Here is a 22,853-nt window from a genome sequence, read left to right as displayed (position 1 = left end):
GGTGTGAAAAGCACAGCAGAGTCCTGTCCAGCCCCAGGTAGCTTGCAGGGAGGTCCAGCTGCCGCAGCCCGGGGCCAGCGCGTGTGTCCCGCGGCTCCTGCGAGCGTGAGCAAGCTGGCCTTGCAGGAGCCACGTGGCTTCATACGTTCCAGGCCTGTGAAAAAGCAGAAGGCTTCTCCTCCTCCTCCTCCTCACAAGATGAAAGCAGAGGAAAGATTAATCGCAGACACTCCGTTTGATCTTTAAAGGAAATAGACGAAAAAGTCGGTTTACGCAGAAGCGTGCACGAAAATCTGCCGAGTGTCAGCCGGCAAAAGATGAGGACATTATTAATGGTAACAACTAAATAAACATAAAACGAATAAACAAAAGAGAGAGAGTAGGCGATGAAGTGAACTGCCCTTGGCCATTTGCAGGATCTGTCAGGTAAAGCCAGTTTGTCATTAGTAACGTGCTTAGGAGCAGAATTCTTGTCGTTTCACACGAGGGAGTCTTCTGAATGGGCTGTATGTGTTATTTGTATAAAGCACATAAAACATTTGGAAAAACACATAGCAATAAGCACAGATACAGTTAACCAGGCTGCAGTTTCAGACTGGCATCTGATGGTGTGAAACGTTTGTGATGTTTGAACTCAAAGAATCACCTTCTGGAGCTTCATCGTAGTACAATATGTCAACTTACAGTCAGAGCTATTCACTTTGTCTCAAGATGAACTGTTGTTTACTTATTTTTGGCTTGACTGACTGCCAATCTAGGTCCCTACAAGTCAGCAGAAGGAAGGGGTCTATGATGTTCCAAAACGGCACCCAGTGAGTGTAGATGTTTGTACTTTTCCTTGCTTCCCTCAGGCAAACCTCTCAATCGCTCCAAATCATGTTGTGCCAAGGCTTTCCTAAGTGTTCTGTTCCGCTTCCTGCTCCTCTGTGTTCCCGTACGAACGTTAGCATGAAGCCCTGCTTTTTGTGTGTGGGGGCTGGGACTTCATAGGAGTCTTTGGTGTCTTTCTCAGACCTGAGAAATCCTTCCAATCTTCTGCTTCCTCTCCCAAAGCCCAGTGGGGAGAGTGCTTGTCTCAGAAATGTTCACAGTCACAAAACGTACTCTCTTCTTCCAAAAACTGCAGACATAAAACAAAAATCCTTTAAAATTCTTAAAATAGTGAAGGAATTAGCAGATGCCTTTTTGCTGAACAAATTTTCAGTGCTTAAAAATATTGTACTTTATGAAAGCATTACTGGAGAGAGTCAGGAATTTTTATTTTTCACTCATTTGCAACCGTTTATGGTTCACAGCAAGACAACACTAAGTAAAAACTGTGTTGTGATAAAATGAGTCAATTCGTAGAAGATTTGTTTTTCTGCTACACATTATACTCTTTGCTCACATATCCCATTGCCCATGGTCTCTTGATTCTTGTAGGAGAGTTGATATTGGCTTTTTCGATGCTTTCTGTTGCTTGTCAGGAATATTGAGAGGTTTGCTCGAGGTGCCGTTTGCTTGGTCTAGCTGCATGCAGTGTAGTAGTCTGGTGAGAAATGCTTAACTCTAAACTACCCATTTGGACAACAAATATATTTTCCATAGCCAAGAAATACTTGAGGGCAACAATAATATTCTTAGATACAAGGTTTTCAATAAGCATTATTACACCAGATTTTTATAGATTGTGGGTTTTTTTTTTTTAAATAAAGGGGAAAGAGAAAATATATTTCTTCCATCTGGGTACGCCTGCAACATCACACCATTTGCAAAGGAGATGGTAAGCGTTCTGAAAAAAGCCGAGATGGTTTTCAGGAAAATCTGTCATAATAAAGCGAATTTACCTTGTAAAGCCATATCCACAAAATTCAAGTGCATTACATTTTTTTATAATGCATTCTGGATTACTTTGTGTAAACCATTTTGAAATTAAAGTCTTACTATCTCCCTTGAAATGGGCAAAACACACTAGTTGGCTTCTCTTTCTCAGGTGTTACTGCTGGTCTGTTCATTCAGTTGGAGCTTGTTGAGTGCTCATAACTCCTGAATCAGTACATTAGTGACTCGTAGTATCGTATCATATCTGGGTTCATTTCGGGAGCCCTGCACTGGCTCTTTGACCAGAGCAAAGGCCTTGCAAGTCACCTGCAAGTATGCCACAGCATGACAATCCAAGGCCAGTCTGCAAAGTTTTAATCAGATTTTGTTCAATGAAAGTTTCACAGTCAAATTTCTCCTGATGTTATACACAACAATCCGTAGCACCTTAAGTGATTCAGATAATTCCTTAAGTATTATATCTGAGAATAAAGTTATGTATAAAGTACCCCACTACACTGATTACGTTCTTTCTTTGTTGTGTCTTTTACACTGAACTCGCTTAGTCTCTGTTGTGTGAGTCAGTGTGTGTGTTTGACCATGATGCATGTGTTTGGGTAGCCTCTCATATGCCATACACTTGTCATTCTTTTAGTTTCTCAAAAGAGTTGCATGGTTTTAATTTTTCTTTCATGGCTTGTAAATTAATATCCACAGCTAAGGAAGAGTCCCTTCCTTAGGAAATGGTGTCCAGTCCCACACCCATCCCAACTTTAGCACCTGTAATACCAGCAAGGGAAATAACCTGCTCTAGCTCTTAACCTCATGGTTAATTGAATATTTTTAATAGAAGGTATGTGAGAGAACATTTCAAAGCCATTCTTGTAAATTTGTTGGTTAATCATAATCCAAGATTTGGCTGATAACTTGTCATTTCCCTCCAACATATTCTGTTGATTTCAATTATGTACATGGTAATTTACAAGACCAAATACATATAAAAAGGTTCTGGTTTGCAAAGCTGATGCTAAAGTACCTGTAAGTTACATCAGTATTATATTATATTATATTATATTATACTTTTAATCTACACAATCCAGATTTTGCTTCATTTCACTATGCAATTAACAAGCCAGCCCAGGCATCTGTTAATGTAGTGTGTCACTTGTTTTTTAGACAACAAATGCAATTGCTTAGGCAGTGCATCCATTGTTAATGAATCCAGTATCTTGAGACAAGAGATCTGTCTGTAGTTCTCTTGTCATTTAGCAGTGTCCTTTTTAGGGTCAACTCCTTATTGCTAGAGAATGAAATGTAGATCTGGTTAACGTGAGTCTCAGCACAGGCCCTTAGTTACTTAGGGTTTATGCATCAAGCGTGTATCAAACATGTGCCTTTTGCTTTGTTTCACCACTCAAGTTTCGGGTTTGTGGAATCTTTGCATGATTGGTCAGGAAAGTGGAGTTTAGGGAAATTACATTAATTAATTGAGCTTCATTGAATGTGTGCGAAACACATGCATGTGGATAATTAGAGTCTCCCCAGAGAAAGTAATTGAGAGATGGATAGAACAGTGATAAGCGCAGTTTCAGTGGGAACTCGACTTAAGCTAGCCTAACTGTAGGAGAAAGCTTGTAGCAGCGTCTGTGGAAAATGTCTTCTGATTAGCTTATACAAAGTAAATGTTGTGCTTTCTCTTATGCATTTGGTAGTCAGATCACCCTTGTCAGCATTTTTCTGTTGGGATGTTTTTAACAGAAAATTTCAGTGAAATTAGCAGGCTGAGAGGATGGAGACTTGTGCGCAAATATGTGCAGGTTCAGATCCCCGGAAGGAACTGCTGTTATAAAATAAAGAAGACTACTTCTTCTGAAACTGCTTGAATAAATTTCTGCTTCGCTATATTTGCTTACTTTGCATAATACACATGCTAAAAAAAATAGCTTACCTTTGACCCCTCTGGAATTGCTTATTTGGCATTTCTAGTGTAATGCCTTTCTCTAGAACTGTAACTGAAGACTGACTTTTGTAATGATGAGTTAACACTGGCTGTAGTTTCTTTTTCCTATGATCCTGCCTTTCCCGCTTGAACCCCTCTGGGCCCCAGAACAGATTAATAAATCACACTGCCTGGGGTTTTAATTCAGATGCTGTTTTATTTAGTGGCTCCTCCTGAAGCTGGCTCTGAGTCAGAGAACTCCAGTACTTGACATTCAAGCCACTCAAGGTCAGTCTGAAAGGACTGGCAATGTAATAAACACAAATCACATTTTTTATTTGTGGTCCCGTTTTCATCGGAGCCAAGGCTGTTCCACTTTAATGCAGTGACCAAAGGGACAGGCCAAGTTATTACCCATGGTAACACCAGTTCTATAAGTAGGACTGAGGGTTTTTTTTGTAAATGGCTTTTACTTGTTTACTAGTGGTGTTCCAGTGATTATACAAGAATGGCAGCAGGTCAGTTTTCCTTGCTTTCCACTTTTCCATCACAATTAGTTATCATCACTCTCAGCATTTCTTAATTACATCGCTCTCTCTATCCCTCTATACCATGCTGCCTGCTAACACCTGGGAATGGAGTTTAAACTGCTGGTTTACTTGCTATCAGATCAGTGGGTGCTGACACGTCTGACACATCTGACGGCAGTAGTGTAGGGTTCTGTGTTTTTCTCTGTGCTTTCGGTGTCTCCCACTCTTTGCTTTCTCTCTCACACTCTGAATGTGTTTATATTTCCAAATGTGTGTATGTATATGCTTTCAGAACAGGTATCAGTATCTTAATTTTGTGTTGTGACAGAATATTACTGTTGTTTTCTTCTGTGCCTGCTATTACCTTCTTGACTATGCAATGGTACATAACTGGCATAAAAAGAGATATCTTTCATTGGTTTGCCGGTTTTACCATTTCCCTTCAAATAAAAGTGAAATTTATCAAATTTACCCTTCGTAAATTGTGTAATGTTTATATTCATAGTCAGTATGGTAAAGCATTAATTCAGAAACACGATAGTTGTCATTTGTCATATAAGTGGAAAACGTTAAACAATTATAAATTCTTTTTTGAGTGAAATTGATCCTGTATGGGTAGGTTGTGTTTGTGTCATCCATCCAGCATCTGTCACCCAAACTCATGTGTCCCGTTCCATACCACATCCCTCCGGTGTCCTCTGTCTGACAGTACCCGCAATGCCATCTCATGCCACCTTCCATTTAACACCACTTTGCTGTTGAAGAATCGGAAGTCAAAGTTGCCGTTTCATGAGCGCCTTTGCAAGGTCGTTAAGGTAAGGCTTAGGCATCCAGATTGTCCACAGGCATCTATATCTGTTTAGACTGACATGTAAGTTACATGTGTGAGACTACTTGTATTAGACTCCTGATTTCAGACTTGCTGTATGCATGTATGAGACTTAAAAACCTCATTTTAAAATTTTATGTGAGACTCCTTAAGTATCACACTGTATAATAGGCTTCAATGTTAAACATCAGCATCTGTGAGTCTCCCAGTGTGAGATTCTCTGTGTGAAGCCTGAGAGAACAGCATGGCCTGCAATAACACAGCAGCACCTTGCTTTATTTCTGTATCTCATATAGCCATCACAATAATCTTATGACTATTGTTCAAGGAACGCAATGGTTCAAAGGAAAATATTTTAGAAATATGCATGACCATATCAGTGTACACTTACATTATGGAGGATCCTTAAAGTAGATCCAAGAAGTTATATCTGAGGGAGAAATGTCTTGAACTAACATGCAGATCTAAGATGTAGACCTGCAGAGACACTGGTACAATTCTGGGGGAAATACAAAGTGAAAGTTCCATCTGTCTGAGCTGGATAAAAATGAGATTGAATGAAACAAATTAAATTTTTCTTGAATTAACGTAATAGGTACAGTATATTTTAAGCAAAGGGGTCTCCTCTACCATATTTCTTCCCTGTGAAGGTCACTGATTTATACTACTGGGTAGGTATGCCATCTCGATCCATAAACATTACATCCCATTGCAGTGCCATGATATATCTGCTAACAGTCCAGCTATCAGTGTGTTAGAGATGCAAACTCTACTCACTCTGCTGTGGAACTGTGATTTGAGGTAGGTGCCGTACTTAGAGACCTTCATGCTGAGGGGCCCTGGATCAACTGACATGTTCCATGCTACCTCTCTGCTTGCAGAACATCAACCAGCTTGAGCTGTTTGGGGACATGTCCACCCCTCCAGACATCACATCTCCTTCAGTAAGTGTCCTGCTGAGACAAAGCCTCCCCATCCCTTGGTTTGTGTTTAAGCAGTAGAACTCTGATATGCCAGTAGACAACATTGCAAGTGGAAAAGGAAGTATGACAAAGGGGAATTGCAGATTCTGTGATAAATTAGACCACATTGAACAAGATCTCCTGGAGATCATTAAATCACTACACTACTTTTCAAAGGCAACATTTGTGTAACTTAAACATCCATTTTGAGTACTTCTGAAGGTGATATAAATACTAATAGTACTGATGAAGGTGGCTGAGAGCTGAGCTGCTCTGTTGCATGTCACCACAGACCCCTGCCTCTCCAGCCAACACACTGGACCCCACCTTGGGTCACCAGCCCCAGTCGGAGCTCTTCACTCCATTCAACCCTGCATCTGTGCCCTCAGGTATGCTTCTCCAGAACCTCTTGAGTATGTGAGGTTTACTCAAATTAAATTGAATCATGCTCTGTGGAAGAATTGTACAGCGTGACTCCTAAAGCCTGATATGGTGTTCTGAAGCCTCCCTGGGTGAGACTCCAAAACCAGTCATTATAAACAGCTCATTACTGTGTTTTAAAAGCGGTCCTGTTGGTGAGACTGACCTCTAAGCATCATTCTGTAATGAGGTTAATCATGGTTTAGAGAGCCTGCTGGGTGGAGAAATGAGGTGTACTCTTTGCTGAGAGGAGAGGATGCTTTGTAGCTTGTGTGTGTTTGTGTCTCTTCAGTGTCTTTGATTATCCAACAAGTTAGAGTCCAATCATCAGACTGTCACTTATGCATGGAAGGTTTCGGCTTATGGAACAGTTCTTGGACTAGTTGTTTCATTGTAAAGTCTCTGTGTACTGTAAGCCTCTGTCTGATGCTCTTATTTTATTGTCAATGGATTATTGGTAACATTTACCTTCTGCAAAATTTAAAAAAAGAGTGCGTGATCTAAATGGCTGGCATAACATAGACAATATGACTACTAAAACTAAACAGTAATGAAATTATTTAAAGCAAACAAGCTATCACATGCACATACATACATATATACTGTATAATATACATACAGATATACACACACACACACATTTTCAGAACCGCTTGTCCCATACGGGGTCACGGGGAACCGGAGCCAACCCGGTAACACAGGGCGTAAGGCCGGAGGGGGAGGGGACACACCCAGGACGGGACGCCAGTCCGTCGCAAGGCACCCCAAGCAGGACTCGAACCCCAGACCCACTGGAGAGCAGGACTGTGGTCCAACCCACTGCGCCACCGCACCCCACATACAGATATATAATGTATATATATACAGATTTCAGTCGACCATTACTCCCAGGCTGTATGCTGATGAAGTAGTTACTGAAGTAGTAGTGAAATGAGCGAGTTGTCCATGGTGACAGAGAGTTCTTGACAGGAGGACAAACCAGCCGGGAGGTGAAGAAACTCTGCCTTGGAGGTTACCCGTTCCATTAGTTTTCAACAAAAAGGGACAAGAGAGTGGCTTGTAATTATGGACTGAGTCTGGATCCAAAGAGGATTTCTTTAAGATGAGGGCAGTTTTGAAGGTACATGGAAAGCACCCTGAGGAGAGAGAGGAGTTGATGATCGTGAAGATAAAAGTAGTACTATAAGTTGAGAAGAAAAGGCCTGTAGGAGAGGTGAAGCGATAGAATGAATGTAGGTTGTGGCTTCGTGTGACTGCAGGAAATCGGAGATTTCACCTTTTGACAGGAATTGAAATACAAAGAATACGGGTTTGCTAGGAGGCCAAGCATGATTGGGACAGGTGGATGCTGAGAACGTGTCTGTCATGGAGTCGACTTCGTCTCTGAAAAACAGTCAAAATCATTGGCAGTGAGAAAGGAGGAGGAAGGAAGAAAAGGTAGTGAAGAGTCTGTGTGGTCTGTTCGCCCCAAGTAGAGAAGTTTGTTGTGGAAGAAGGTGGTTTTAGTCAAAGAAGTAACAGAGTAGAAGGACACTAGGAGCTCTTTGTAAACTGCCAGGTCTGTGAGAGTGTTTGATTTCCACCATCATCATTCAGTGTCACAGGGTTTGGTCTTGTTGCCTCTGAGAACATCGTGATAATCATAGGCTGGAATTAGGGTGCGCTACTCTGGATCTTAGAAGACAGAGAGAGTCTAGAGAGGTGGACAGGGTTGAGAGGGAAACACTGATAGCATTTTCTGGACACTTCTGAGAATTGTGCAGTGAAAGGAAGCAAGGATAGTACAGCAAAGCAGAGGGAAGAGGGCGCAAGAGATTTTAAGTTGTAGCAAAAAGAGACAGAAAGTGTAAAGGCAAGAGAGAGGTTAGCAGTGGTGATACAGGGTTTGAAGGAGATGAAGAAAAGGTCAGAGACATGCAGTAGAGTGACAGAGGGCAGGATAGCCACAGTTCCTAGAGTAGACAGGTCAAGGTTATTGCTGGTCTTGTGAGGTCAGAGGATTCGTCAGAGGACTAGGACATAAAGAGAAAAGACTGCAGGAGTAACAGAAGGTTGCTTGCATGACTGTCCTTGACATGCATGTTAAAGTCACCCAGAAGAATAAATGGTGTGTTGTCCCCTGGAAGGGAACTCAACAAGATATCAAGGTTGTCCAGGAAGCAGCCAGGAGGACATAGAGAAATGGTACCCAAGATTGCTGTAGGGGCAGTGATAATGACAGCGTGGAACTCAAAGGAGGACAAATCAGGGAAGTGGAGAGGGATAACAGAATAGTCCCACTGGGGAGGGATGAGCATGCCTGTACCTCCACCTCTGCCAGAGAGAAAAGCAGTGTGGGAGAAGGAGTTGTTTGTGAGGAGTGCTGCAGCTGTGGCTGTATTTTCTGAGATGATCCAAGCTTTTTCTGGGCCAAGAGTTCCAGTGAGAGGTGGGAGATGTAGAATGGGATGAAGTTAGCCTTCTTCACAGCAGACTGGCTGAAAGATTGAAACAAGACTTAGGGCTAGACAGAGAAGGATACACTAGGCTGGTGTTGCAGTGGGAGAGTCTGGGTCTGTGATGACAATGATAGTTACCGCAGACAACTTTAATATCAAACGTTTTTGATGCATGATACCTTGCGGAGCAAAGTACGGACAGCAGCGATGGCCTCTCTTGGTGGATGCCCACAGGCAGACTCCTTTGCCTTTGCACCCGAGCATTTGCACTGCAAGGCTGCCACTACGTGTCAGTTGCTGTTGTGTGAACCTGACTAATTTACATCAGCTGAAACCGAAACTATTCCACGATTAGCATATGAACATTACTACTGCAGCAACACATCATCAGTAAGGTAAAACTAACCTGTCTCATGACGGTCTAAACCCAGCTCACGTTCCCTGTTAGTGGGTGAACAATCCAACGCTTGGTGAATTCTGCTTCACAATGATAGGAAGAGCCGACATCGAAGGATCAAAAAGCAACGTCGCTATGAATGCTTGGCCGCCACAAGCCAGTTATCCCTAATGGTAACTTTTCTGACACCTCCTGCTTGAAACCCAAAAAGCCAAAAGGATTGTGAGGCTCCTCTTTCATGGTCTGTACTCATACTGAAAATCAAGATCAAGCAAGCTTCTGCCCTTTTGTTGTATGTTTATTCTAAACTTCTGAGTGACACAAGGTCTACAGTACACAACAGTCGGCAATATTTTAAATTACTAGATTTAAAGATGGATAGATAGATTTGTTAATTAATTTAATTTGATTTAATTGAAATATTATACAACGCACAACAGCAGATTTCCTAGATTTCCTAGGAAATGTATGCTGGGTTGTAGTGGTAGCAAAAACCAGATAAACTTACACAACCATGGTTAACTACAGTGGTGACCCTTCAGTGCGATGTAATGCACAGATGGTCAAATTTAGTGTGATGTATATGAAGGTGAGGGCTAAGAGCCAGAAAAGAAACTATTCTATGATTAGCACATACACAAAGGAGCGGTATGATTATTCTAAACCCCAGAGTGACACACAGTCTACAGTGATATTAATCAAAATGTTGAAAGTCGGTAGCTCTTTTAATTTTGAGGGTCTTAAAAATTGATCATGACTATTTTTTGTTCACATTTCTTACAGCGAGCAGCCGGTTTTAATAGATGTGTTTTTATTAACAGAGCTTGGTGTGTTTATCATACTCTTCATGCCTTCAGCATGGATTGTTGTTCCTGAATTGTCTGAAAAGTCTGGAAGCCAACCTACATAGGCTTATCTAGCCTGGCTTTTCATGCTGAGAGGAGCTCTACAGATGGATGAACTTCTAATCTTTACACCCTTGTTGTAAATGGGAAATGCTAATGCAGGCTTTTCATTTAGATGACTTATCTTTATTGGCAATTTTGAGATTGCCCAGGTCTGCTTGAGTGGTTATTGCTGCATTGCCAAGGTCTGTTATTGTCCATTATTTTTATTGATTATCAGTTTGGTTCCCCCTTGCACACCCTGAGAATCTGCCGATTACTAAAGCAGAAGGTTTGTTTGAAGGTTGCATCATATCCACACAAAAACTTTTACTCAAGGTTTTTTCATGTTTAGGAACAATACTACAAACTGAGTAGTGCAAACGTCAGTGTGAAGCTGGTTAACATTCCATCGAAAATATCAGAGGAAGATTATAAGACCTAAGTTCTCATGTTTTGTGTGACACAATTACAATTAAGTTCACAACAGCACTTCAGTAAGACTCAGGTTGTAGAGACGTGTAGTTACAAATCTCTGTATGCTTTCTTCAGCTCTGTTGCCTGTATTGTCCAGGTTATGTCACCATGGGAGCCGTCCAGCCGGCACATTGGAGCCAGCAGCCATTTGCAGCCCAGGCACCCCTGGCTTTTGGTGTGCAGTCTCCCATGCCGGTTGCTCAGGTCATCCCTGGGGCCCAGCCCATGATCTGGGGCCAGGCCAACCTCTTCCCTGCCACCCAGCAGCAGTGGGCTGCCATGGCAGGCGCCTTCCCCCCAGCTGCCTTCATGCCGACACAAACTGTGGGCCCCTTGCCGGCCGCCATGTTCCAGACCCTTGCCCCAGTGGCAGCTTTGCCTCCATCCTGTGAGCCCCCATCTGCCTCAGCCAGCAGCCCCCAGCATGCAGATCCCACCCGGCAGAAAGTCAACCAAGAGATGTTCAAGGACTTCCAGGTGGCCAAGCCACCAGCCATGCCTGCGCGCAAGGGTGAACAACCCAGCCTGGCCTGTACCTCAGAGGCCTTGTCCAGCTACTTCGGCCGTGTGAGCGTAACTCAAGACACCGATGACTGCGATGACTTTGACATATCTCAGATGAACTTGACGCCCGTCACCTCCACTACACCCTCCACCAACTCACGTAAGTTCCGTGTGATATTTTTAAGGAAAATCACAGTGTTTTTGTTATAGTCTTCAGTTATCCATGGCTGTTCTGTTTTTTCATAGTTCTGACATTTCTCCATTCATCAGGTATTTCTACTTTTTTCTGCAAATTGCCCAGGAGGTAACTGATGGGTAGGGGTGTGCGGTGGCGCACTGGGTTGGCCCAGGTCCTGCTTTCTGAGGGGTCTGTGGTTCGAGTCCTGTGTGGGGTGCCTTGCGACGGACTGGCGTCCTGTCCTGGGTGTGTCCCCTCCCCCTCCAGCCTTTTGCCCTGTGTTGCTGGGTTAGGCTCCGGTTCCCCACGACCCCGTATGGGACAAGCGGTTTCAGATGATGTGTGTGTGTAACTGATGGAAAATCCCAGTAGACATTGTCTTTGTTTGGAAAGAATGGCAGTTAGTAGGGAGTGGTGGAGTTACCACTAGTGAGTTGTTGATGAGAGTTGTAATTATGTATGTTCCTGAGAGACCACTGTGTGGCCTGTTCCACTTCCTCAAGCCCTGTTGTGCTAATTACTACATGGAGTACAGTGATACTTTGTCAGCATGGACCTCTACATCTGTAAATGAGTGTTAGCCAAAGTGAGATCTCCATCAGCTTGGGAAGCTATTCCAGTTGTGCTCAAGAGTAGCACCGAGGGTAATTGGCTTGAAATCCCCAGAGTTAGGGCAGTATTTTGGCCAAGTCTGCTTTCAGTGAGCAGTTGCATTTCATATCCATATGTATGATTTCCAGATTTTTGTAGGAGAGGAAACTGTTAATCATTGCAACCATGCATGCAGCTGTCAATCATGAATGAATGAATGAATAAACTCTAAGCACAGCATTTGCAAATGTCTTCTTTCTGTGTACAATATCCCCCTGAATGCTGTGCATGGTTAAAGTACTGTATTTACCAGGTGTTTCAAGTGGATGTGCATTGATCTGTTCTCAGTAAGTATGTCTTTTCATAGCCTAGGTGTAACCATTGTGGGGCTTATGGTTAGAGCACTCAGAGAATATAGATTCTGAACTGCAGTGACATACAGTATGTGTGCTAGGTGAATATGGCTCTGCTTGAAGTGCAGCCATTTCAATTTGTGATCAGTCAGGGCTGGTCTTACGGCTTCCACAGAGCAATTATTCTTTCATCCCTTCTGCATTCTTCCTGATATGATCACATAATGGGCTGTCTAATATCTGCTAAGTAAATGTGACTTGTTCTTGGTGCAGTGTACAGTGGAAGCCGAACAAAATAACGGTGCCTCATACTGTAATATCTAGTGGTCGTTGGCTCGATCCAGCTGTCCAGCTATGTATGTCCAAGTCTGGGCGAAATGCCTTCTCTAAAGGTCAAGAAATGTCAAGAATGGCACTCGAGACGTTACACATTGTACCTGGCTTGAAAGGCATTTTTTCCATGTGTGTCATGTGTTTTCATGTGTTGTTATTGTAGTACAACAGCATACAGTTTTGCTTTGTTGAATTCAGCTGGTAGGGAAATAAGTTTAACTGCCCACATAGTCTTTAAAAATGTAGCATATTTAAAGTGACGTAGAAAATAACTGGCATCCGGCAGTCGCTGCGGACGCATGGATTTTGTTCTGTGAATTAGTCCCCTGCTTTAGAGGATCATCAGGAAGGCCTTCTTTTGTCTTGATGCCCACCTGTTTCATCTTCACCTTTGTAGCCCCCACCCCAGCCCCCCGGCAGAGCTCTCCCTCCAAATCGTCCGCCTCTCATGCTAGCGATCCTCCGACCGATGACTCCTTCGGGGAAGCCGAGGGCAGCCCCAGCCGGAGCGGAGAGGAGGATGCTGTGAGTATGAAGGACATGAAGGGAGAATTTCAGTGGTTCTGCGTTCTACTGTCTTATGGACATTTTTAAACAGGTTAAGCTTCATGTTACTGATGGAATGCTTTAAAAAATGAGGGTAGTGTTTTACCACCTTGCAGTAACAATATACAGATAAATGACTGCTCCCTTAGGATGTAGATCTTGTTCCTGTGTTGTTAAGTGGCTGCCTCAAGATATTTTTTTTATTCTTCATGTCATTTTCAGAACTGCGTACAAATGGCTTGAAACATCTGTTATACCCGTGAGATCTGTGCATTAACTGTAAGGTAGCAGTGGATATGAGAGTAACAACTGCTTTGTCGAATGATACACTGGGACACACAGACAATGGTAGATGACACCATGCAGGGAGACCACTGCACCAGGGTCCCACTGGGTGTATCATACGTCTCCTTTGCACCCTCTTTACCTCCATGTTCCCTTTTTTCTGTAGCTTTCTCTTTCAACTCTTCACTCTTCCCCGCATCCTTCTCCCGTGTCCTTCCAGGCCGGCAGCTCTCAGTCCCCCTCCACCAGCGAGCCCCCTACAGAGCCCCCAGCTGATGAGCCCGGTCCACAGGTCGGTAGCTAGATAGCGCAGGTCAGGGTAGGTATCTGTCCTTCTTTCCCCCCTTCTTCTCGATGTTGGCCTGCTCCACATATCCGTCAGCTGACCCAGCACGCCCCCCCCCCAACTCGCTCCTCCTGCCCTCATTGACTCGCACGCCATCGTGTGTGTCTTTGGCTATCCTGCCTGATGCCTCTGCTTGCACTGGTGAGGGTATGTGCTGTGCCTGTGTGTCCCTGTTTGTGGTGTGCTGTCTTCTCTCCCAGGCTTCCGGAAGTATGTGAGTACTCTAATTAACTGTGGTGGTTAAACTGATGTTTTATAATACCAAGCATGTCTGCACTCCTTGATTGCTTTTCTTTAATTTTTCCCTTTATTCCAATGACTAAGACAATGTTTGCCTCTCCTTCAAATGGCATTATTATTTATTATTAAAAGAGGCTGTTGAAATTTCAGATTAAGCTGAAAAAACTCTATTACCGAAACATCTGAGACCACTGCAAATCCCTAATAACAGTTAGTGATTACACTGTTATTAGATGCATTATTGAATAATTCATTAACTATGTAACATTCAGTAATAAAGCTAATTTAATATACTGCAATTAGAGCAGCAGAAGTCTACATGGTCTCCAATTCTGATCAGGCCCACTGGTTCTACCTTCAGTCTTTTCCTCCGGTGTTGGTGGCACCCATTTGTTTTTGAAAGTGCATAATCATCCTTGGTAGTGTTATTCGTCAAAATATAACAGTTGATTAAGAAAAAAATAAAGAGCCCTGTGAGGCACCTGATGCCACAGCAATGAAGTGGGTTTATCACATTTTTGTAGGAAAAAATAAAATAAAAACCTGTTAAAATTATGACTCACCAAATTCATTTTGTAGTATCTCAAAAATTTACATTTTGTTGAAAAGCATATCATTTTTGGGTTTATGTGAAGAAAGGATAAATCTGCCATACTGTGGAGTTTATTGTTCATACAGTTTAGTTCAATTTATTGGAACCATGAGTGATAAAAAAAAAAAGATTTTTTTCATTCACTTGTATTGCGAAATCATATTTCTTTCATTTCGATAATTCCGTTCACAGAAACGCTTTGCTGAAGAGTAGAAAGAGAAGTATAGAAATATTATGGCTGCAGAGTGCTTTCAGTGGCTTTTGTGGATGTGTCAGGAATCCTTTGTTCCCTCCTGGCCTGTCAACCAAACCAGATTGGTGACTGATTTCAGACTGATGCATTATGTGCCACGGCGCTGGCGGCTCATTACAACATTCACGACAATAGGAGGAAATGCTAAATAATTATGTTTTCTGGAAAGATGACTTGCTTCAAAGAAATGACTCGTTTTAGCAGTGAAGCTTCCTTGAATCCTTGAACTCTTGTGAAGCCAGAAGTCGGCTTGGTTTCGGGGGCTTTCCCACGGTTCAGTTCACGCCACAATGACAGCACGTTTACAGTAGCAGTCACTAAAGAGAGTACACCTGGGCAACCTCAGTAATACCTGTGTGGGACAAACTGGACAGAAGCATATATAAGTGGCCCACGATTTCAGTGTGAGGCTCTTTTGAGATTGTGACTCGCTGCAGCTGAGCCAAAGCTTTGTTTTTCATCTCAAGTGGTTTGGTATCGGTGTGTAACTTTCAGAGCACATTACACTCTCACGGGCTGTTCGGGGACCTTGGGCTGCACGGAGGGAAAAGTTGCCAAGAGTCTGGTGCTCAAGTCTGGTCCTCTAAGTAAAGCACTGGCAGGTGTGGGCTGTAGGGATGGCTGGGGGATCAGGGGATTGAAACTATCTTATGTGATAGTCTAACTGTCCGCAAAGGGCCCCCATTCTGTGTCATTCCCAGTGACATTTATCTGCAGTAGTGGGAGTTTTTGTTTGCCCAGAATGATACCGTGGAGTCCCTGTGGCCACATGCGTGAAATGGCATGTCCTCATGGTCCATTTGCCGATTGCGCGCTGCTCGGCCGGAACGGCGCGTGGAGCGGACGAGGCGAATGCTACGGGCGGGTCGCGCTAACTCCTTCTCCTCTGAAGAGACAGACAGACATGTGCCTTCCTGTGTGCTTTTAGTGGGATGAGAGATGAATAATGCAAAGTGATAGGACATGTTTGGCTCACCCTTGCCGCTTACCCCTGTGAACACCCCCAAATGGCTCCTGGCAGCAGCAGCATTCTGCTGTATATGTGGCCCACAGTTAAAGTCCCCTGTGTCTGGTTCATGGGCCCTTTTATGCCACATTGTGTATGAGATCAGCCTCTTTTGGACATATCTTTGTCAGCTCGCTGTCCAGCCATCAAGGCTCTTCACAGGAACATTTATGTGGTCTGACAGTTTCAGCCGTGAATTTGAAATTAACGGCAAATATAAATTCCTTTAAGGCTGGAAAATATTCCCAGTTTTTGCTTGTTTTATGGCCTGCGTTTATAAAATCAGCTCTGTGCGTTATATGATTATTGATCTGGGCAGAGTAAGCACCATCAGGTGTAAGGTGACTCTTGGTAACCACTCGCATATTTTATTACAGCAGGGGAGAGAACAGAAGTGGTTTAGTACTGCTTTTTTCTGTGCGTGTTGATAGGTTGTGGCAGGAAGAACATGCAGACTACACACTGCATTCAAACACTAACTGGGTTTAAACACACATCTGAACTCACAGCCCAGTTATTTCTATGCTATTATGCTACCTGTGGATTCCTTTCATGTGGTTGGTTGTATTAGGAAGACAACACTGACGAGTAAGAATATTGCTATATCTGAGTGCCTGATGCCGGAGAAGGAAGGGACAGTGCTCTTCCTACCTGATTCGAATGAAATACGGCTCTGGCCTAAGTGTGTACCACCTCAATGGCAGTGATGCTACTGCCATCTGTTGTTTGGCAGCATGATCTGCACTGTCCTCATTACCCTGTTGCAGACAGGGATTGGAAGCACCTCCAGCAGACGCAATGTATTCCCTGCATCGAAGCTGGTGTGCTGCTTGAAACACCACGTCCTATGTTACAGTTAACATTCTTTGAAATGCACGAAAGTTTGAATTTCACGTTATCTTCTTTTTTTGTTTTTGGCTGAGTTGTCCTGCATAGTGCATAACCAAGATGAGCTCACTACCTCATATGTCACGTTTTTACGTTTACGTATGTAGGAGAACAGTCTGATGTTTATGTTTTGGCGGCAGTATTGTGCTATGATGTTGTGGAAAGTGTGCCCTGTTCTTCCGTGGGTGGCATGTTTTAATTGTATCTTTCCCGTTGCCAGGGAAAGGATCCTCTCTACGCACAGATAAACAAAGGGAAGAAGTAGAAGCAACAGGAGCGCTGCACAGGCCTGAGGGTTTCTGGGGAGGACAGGAGGCTGTGCGTGTGCATGGGGGAAAGGCTCGCCTGTGCTTCCTGCCACAGTGGGTCTCCCTCCAGCTGCCAACACGAGAGTCCAAGCAGGCACACATCTTTAGCAGAGCATCCTGATCGGCAGGCCTATCATCGCTCCTCTCAGTAACAATAAATTGCTCCCACCCCTGCAAAAAAATGCCGGGGAGGGGGGATACAACTGTTTGTTCTCCTTTCTATCGTTCCATTTTTTTCACTCTGTATTCCTCCACTGCAAGGTTCACTGCGGCCGACTGTGAGACATGGATTGTTGCCCGCACAGACAGGATTTACTTTTCCGTAGCCATGCGTGTGCTCAGCCTTACTGAATTATCTCACCATGCAACCTTCTTCTCCCACTTCAGTCCAGACCCCCTGCTGCTATGGGGGGGCAGCGCCCACCTTCCATTAAGAAGACACCCACAGAGAGAGACTGTTTCCACACTGGCTGCAGTGACAGTGCCGGTGAATTGTCGTATGCCTTTGTGAGCTGAGTGATAGATTCAGATCATTAATGGGATCCTCTTTTCACCCCTTACATTTCTTTCTGCTGCTATAGTGCTATGCAGAAAAGACTGGCTCTCTGAACTGTCATTTTGAACACGCAAGGAGTGATCTGCCAAATTTTCCCTTCGTGTAAAGACACGGAGGTTGGGACATGTCAGACCGAAATGGACATCAAAGGGCATGGATATTGCGAAACACATTCTGTGATTGAACTGTTCCTTCTCTATGACTTTTTGTACAATACTAATTAAAAAGACAAAATTAATTTTTATTTTATAAGTCAGTGGAGCCGTTGGGGTCAACTCTATGTGTTTAGGGTAAAAATGGCTTTAAGGCATCTGAACTAAGGTTTGCCAAATTCATTTTGTAAATAAGAGTGTTCATTTGTCACCGGGACTTCTGTGCCATAAAATAGGCAGGCCTCAGTGCTACAAACTCCAGGTCTAACCCAAGCAATATCAGTACTTTCTTATTAAAGGTTTACTTTTCATTGTGTACGTCCCTTATTTTCACTTTATTTGTAATAACATGTCTTGTTTTTTACTTTTTCTTTGAACATTTCTTATAACGGGGCAGTCACTTTAAGGTCAAGCTCAATGGTACAATATTTTTAGTCTTGATTCTAAAAGTTACAGGTCCATTTCCTTAACCACAAAACCCTCCACTTTTCTCTAGTTAAATTTACTTTTTTTCAGTATAGAATTAATTGTAAGTTTCATTTGATTCCTGTAATTTTGCTCGATAAATTTTATCTGTCTTTAATCTGTGTTCTTCATTGCTCCTTTTTGGTGGTGGTCCCAAAAATGCCTTTGTGACCACCTCATGATTTTGACTGTGACCTGTAATATTAGCCAAATATCAGTTCAAGGACTGTAAGGATTACAAAGTCCACAAGCAGCAGAAAGACCGATGTCAGCATAACAGCAGCGGCGTTGAGGTTTTTTTAAAGAACCTTATGGTCCTGGGAAACAAAACCAGTCCGAAAGCGTTATCCATTCACTCTTCTATCTTTACTCAATCATTTAAAATGAATATTGATCATTTTCTCTGATGTTAGGATAGGTCTGATTGTTTTTTATGCGTAGTGATTGCTAGGTCTTTTCTGAGAGTCGCTGACTATTAATTGAATTCATTGGGCACCACTGTGTCTTGTCTTCACAGTGGCAGTTTTAACTGAGCTCCTTGCCAATTCAAAGAGCTGCAGTTCAGGCTTGTAGAAGAGGAAAGATAAGCTGGGTTGAACTAGGCGGGGCTTTTCGACCTCTTGTTCGATTGAAAACTCCTTGTCTTGATGCTGCATGAAATGCCATCATCAGATCTCAGCCACTTTGTCTTTATTTGGTTTGAGATGTTTTATCAAGCATGTCTCATCTTCACCTGTTCTGAAGGTGGAGGACCTGTCACTGACCATGAGACGTTACTCCGTGTGGGTGTCTGACATTGCCTTGCTGGATTTTGAGACAGATCCAAATGGTAAACCCTAGTCTAGCAATGACAACATCATATGCCCGACACGTCCTCACACGCACCAGTGCTATATCCCCTTTCATCACCATATCGGTGTTCTTCAAGCCCACATGAGAATTACGAGAGCCTTAAACCCACCAACTCCCTGGAAAATCTTGCGGTGATACTTTATGTGTTTGTGCTTTTTCTGCAAGACAAGCTTTTGACCCAATGCAGGCCTTGCAAAATGTGCTGGGTGTTCGCTGCTCTTCAGTAAACTCTTAGGGGCATCAGCCCTCGAGTGTTTTCCTGAGTGTGCTGTCATCTACTTCCTATTTTATAGCCAGAGTCCCGTTTTAATTTGAATACGTTTTTGGACTAAGACCTTAACTAAATTATAAAAGGAAGGGAAACATTTGAGTACATTTCTAGACCTATTTTAACTTTACCTCAGCTAACAGTTTGTTAATGTAAACTGACGCATTATTTTTATCTTTATGTATAAACATTCTACCGTGGATTTTTAGAGGATCTTTCTTTTCTCTTGGTTTATGTATCCCACCATGTAATATTGTTGCAAATAAACATATCCAAAACAAGTTGTATTTGTCTGCTTGCTTCTGTTTACAGGAAAAGAATATTAAAACAGTTAAGTGCAATAGGATGTGGTTTGCCTGAATAAGAATATTGCAGTTGTTTTCTATTTTTCCTTTGAGTTGTAAAATACATGAAATACATACTTTATGCTGCATTCTTCAAAATAAAACACGAAAACTGAGGAAAATAGAGTTAATAGACTTTCTTACTTTAAACGTAAATAGCACCCAAATTTACCTGGTCTGGTAAGATCAGCCAAAAAAGTAAAAGTAAATTCAGTAAGTGGAACCCTTTAGGTCTGAAGTCACGTAAGGCTCTATGATAGGGAGTAAATTGCATAACGATATAAAATGTAATTCACAACATGCTGAATTTTAAAACTGCTTTGACAACTTTTGAGAAATCTAAGCACGAAACTTGGCTCCAATAAGAGTGTAGCGCATGCAATAGAAACCAACTTGCTCGTGTATTTTCCGCTCTTAATGTCACCATCGAGAAAAGATAAGATGCAATGCAGTCAAATGATAAGTATCAGTACAGAAACTTTGTATTTTAAGAATGTTATTAAATCTATTGTATTAAATATTTAGTCCATACTGTAATGGCACAGTTTTTGTGCTATTCTCTTAAAAAAAGCTTCGGTTTAAAAACCATCTCTTTGACAAGTAATTGTATACAAGGCATTCTGAAAATAATTTGCATTATAGGTGAATAAAATTTTTTGCCAGGATGACATTTTTAAAATCTTTTTCTATGTCAGTACGAAGTACTTCAGGTCTACAGGTGTGGCTTTGTTTACTGCTGTCGTCATTTTTATATACAGATGTGTGTATTTTTCCTTTGCACTCCATTGCTGTGATTGTTTTTCTTGTAATACAAGTATTTAATAAATACATTAAAATGTATGCCTCTTTATATATACACACACACATTTATTATAAAATTATTTATTTAAATGCTTATGCAAAAATAATCTATGATGCATTTATTATATATATACACACACATATATATGTACATATGTGTGTGTATATATATATACATATATACATATTTATGATGGTCTTGTCTTTGTTTTGATGAATCATTGCTGGTAACATGTAGTTCATTTTATCATTTATTAAAATACATACTGTCTATGAAAAGTAGTTTTTGTTTTGTTTTAGACCTTATGTAGTCATGCTTTCTGTTCGATGAGAAAACAACTACCTTTACAGCTTTAATATTCCAGCAGTGTTTAATTTGATTAACAGGAAAATTAACATATTTTCAAGTCACCAAAACTACTCATAATGGTGAAATTAATATTCTGGAAATACGGTTATAGTCTTAATTCAAAAAAGTAATTTACATTTTAATATCGACTCAGTATTTCTTTCCAATCACATGAAGTAAATTGAATGAATAACATGCTCTTAGTTCAAACCCTTCCTTCAGCATCACATGCAAGCAATGGATCTGAACAGTGAATGATGTTCCCAAACTGGTTTTCTTTCCAGGACCTGCTTTACTATTACATAGTATTTCAACGTTATGACAATCCTGTATTTTCATTTAGGTTTGTTTGTGGTAAACAGATGGTTTACCCAGGGTGGCTTGACGGAACAACAGATAGCTTTGCTGCCTCACTTGGGCTGTCGTGGTGACTGTTTGAATCCAGCTCAGTGTGTGGGGAGTTTACATGTTCTCCATGTCTGCGTGGGTTTCCTCCCACACTTCAAGTGGGCTGGCAATGCCAAATTTTGTGTGTGTGTGTGTGTGTGTGTGTGTGTGCAGCTACCCCAAGATGGACTGGCATCCTATCTAGTGTGTACCCCACAAGCCTTGCCACATGACTTAACGAAATATAAATAGTGTATAGTGTATAGTTTAGTGTATCTAGCATTAATGGTACCTACAAGAAGCAAGAGCTGACATGAGTACAGTACTGAAATACTGAACCTTGTTTTATTCACTGAAACATAGCAGAAAACGGTTTGCAGTATAATCTGAATACTATGGAGAAATGATATTTTCCTCAATGGTCACAATCTTGGTTTTGAAATCTAGTGATGTACTGCAGAAACCCATAACTAACTTCAGAAAGTGAACACCTTTCTGAGAAGAATATAGTGGCAGTAACTCTGAAGACAGATTCAACTTACATTTAAATTTATTCATAGCTAACACTATGTAGTATTTAGCAAACATCTTTATCCAAGGTGAGTTACAATGCTAGATACACTAAAGAATGTATTTATATTTCGTTAAGACATGTGGCAAGGCTTGTGGGGTACACACTAGATAGGATGCTAGTCCATCTATAGGGTAGCTGCACACACACACACACACACACAAAATTTGGCATTGCCAGCCCACTTGAAGTGTGGGAGGAAACCCACGCAGACATGGAGAACATGTAAACTCCACAATTAAGGTTATGAAATTAAAGATTTTATTTATTCTTTAATTGATTAAAGTATAACTTTTTTCTGATCATTGCACTATGCATGTTTCATGGAACTTTACAAATGATACTGACACATAAATATCTTTAACTTTGTCTGACATTGAATATTATCCCGACTTACACACAGTATTAGTATGTTACTCTAACCATTTGGTGAAACTAATTCTGATTAATTTTAGAGAATTTTCAGCTTTGAAAGTCAAAGTCTTTCTTTTGACGGATAAATCGCACCAAACAGCTAAGAAGAATGGAACTGATGTAGACATGGAGAAAACTAAGATGGAAAAACAAAGAACAGCCAGTTGGAAGGTAAGACTTACGCATCTAACGTGCAATAATAAAAAATACTACGTGGTGTCATTAAAAGAGTGAGTGAATAAAGGAGCATACATAACTTTTTTTCTTCAACAGGTGGTGCTGCCATAGCGGGGAGCGGTGGTGTAGCAGGTTTGGCAGGGTCTTGCTCTCTGGTGGGTCTGGGGTTCGAGTCTTGCCTGGGGGGCCTTGTGGCGGACTGATGTCCCATCCTGAGTATGTCCCCTCCTCCTCCAGCCTTACATCCTGTGTTGCCAAGTTAGGCTCTGGTTTGCCATGACCCCAATCGGGACAAGCAGTTTCAGACAATGTGTTTGTGTGAGTTGGTGCTGTCGTTTTAAAAAGCAGTTACTGGCCACTGCAGTAAATTAAAGCTTTTCTTCTGAGTTCCTATGAGAAAAGAGCAGCAGATTGCTAT

At 42.0% G+C, this 22,853-nt stretch overlaps 1 protein-coding gene across 4 annotated transcripts in view; it reads left to right on the top strand.

The window, feature by feature from the left end:
• The window catches only part of dab1a (DAB adaptor protein 1a), a 118,568-nt gene extending 100,783 nt beyond the window's left edge, over positions 1-17,785 (top strand). For 2 of the 4 annotated variants that reach the window (XM_018734208.2, XM_018734207.2), the window contains exons 9-15: positions 759-812; positions 5,980-6,042; positions 6,353-6,449; positions 10,774-11,340; positions 13,033-13,160; positions 13,687-13,758; positions 17,012-17,785. In XM_018734208.2, the coding sequence (XP_018589724.1) occupies positions 759-812; positions 5,980-6,042; positions 6,353-6,449; positions 10,774-11,340; positions 13,033-13,160; positions 13,687-13,758; positions 17,012-17,056 (1,026 nt within the window). In that variant the 3' untranslated portion in view covers positions 17,057-17,785. Of the gene's footprint in view, positions 1-758; positions 813-5,979; positions 6,043-6,352; positions 6,450-10,773; positions 11,341-13,032; positions 13,161-13,686; positions 13,786-17,011 lie in introns of all 4 variants that reach the window. The other 2 variants (XM_018734210.2, XM_018734211.2) reach the window with 2 other exon arrangements.
• The last annotated feature ends 5,068 nt before the right edge of the window (positions 17,786-22,853 follow it).

This window comes from Scleropages formosus, chromosome 9 (assembly GCF_900964775.1).
Source record: "Scleropages formosus chromosome 9, fSclFor1.1, whole genome shotgun sequence".
NCBI classification, from domain to species: domain Eukaryota; kingdom Metazoa; phylum Chordata; class Actinopteri; order Osteoglossiformes; family Osteoglossidae; genus Scleropages; species Scleropages formosus.
Note: the sequence above shows the minus strand (reverse complement) of the source record. Positions and strands in the feature narration are given on the sequence as shown.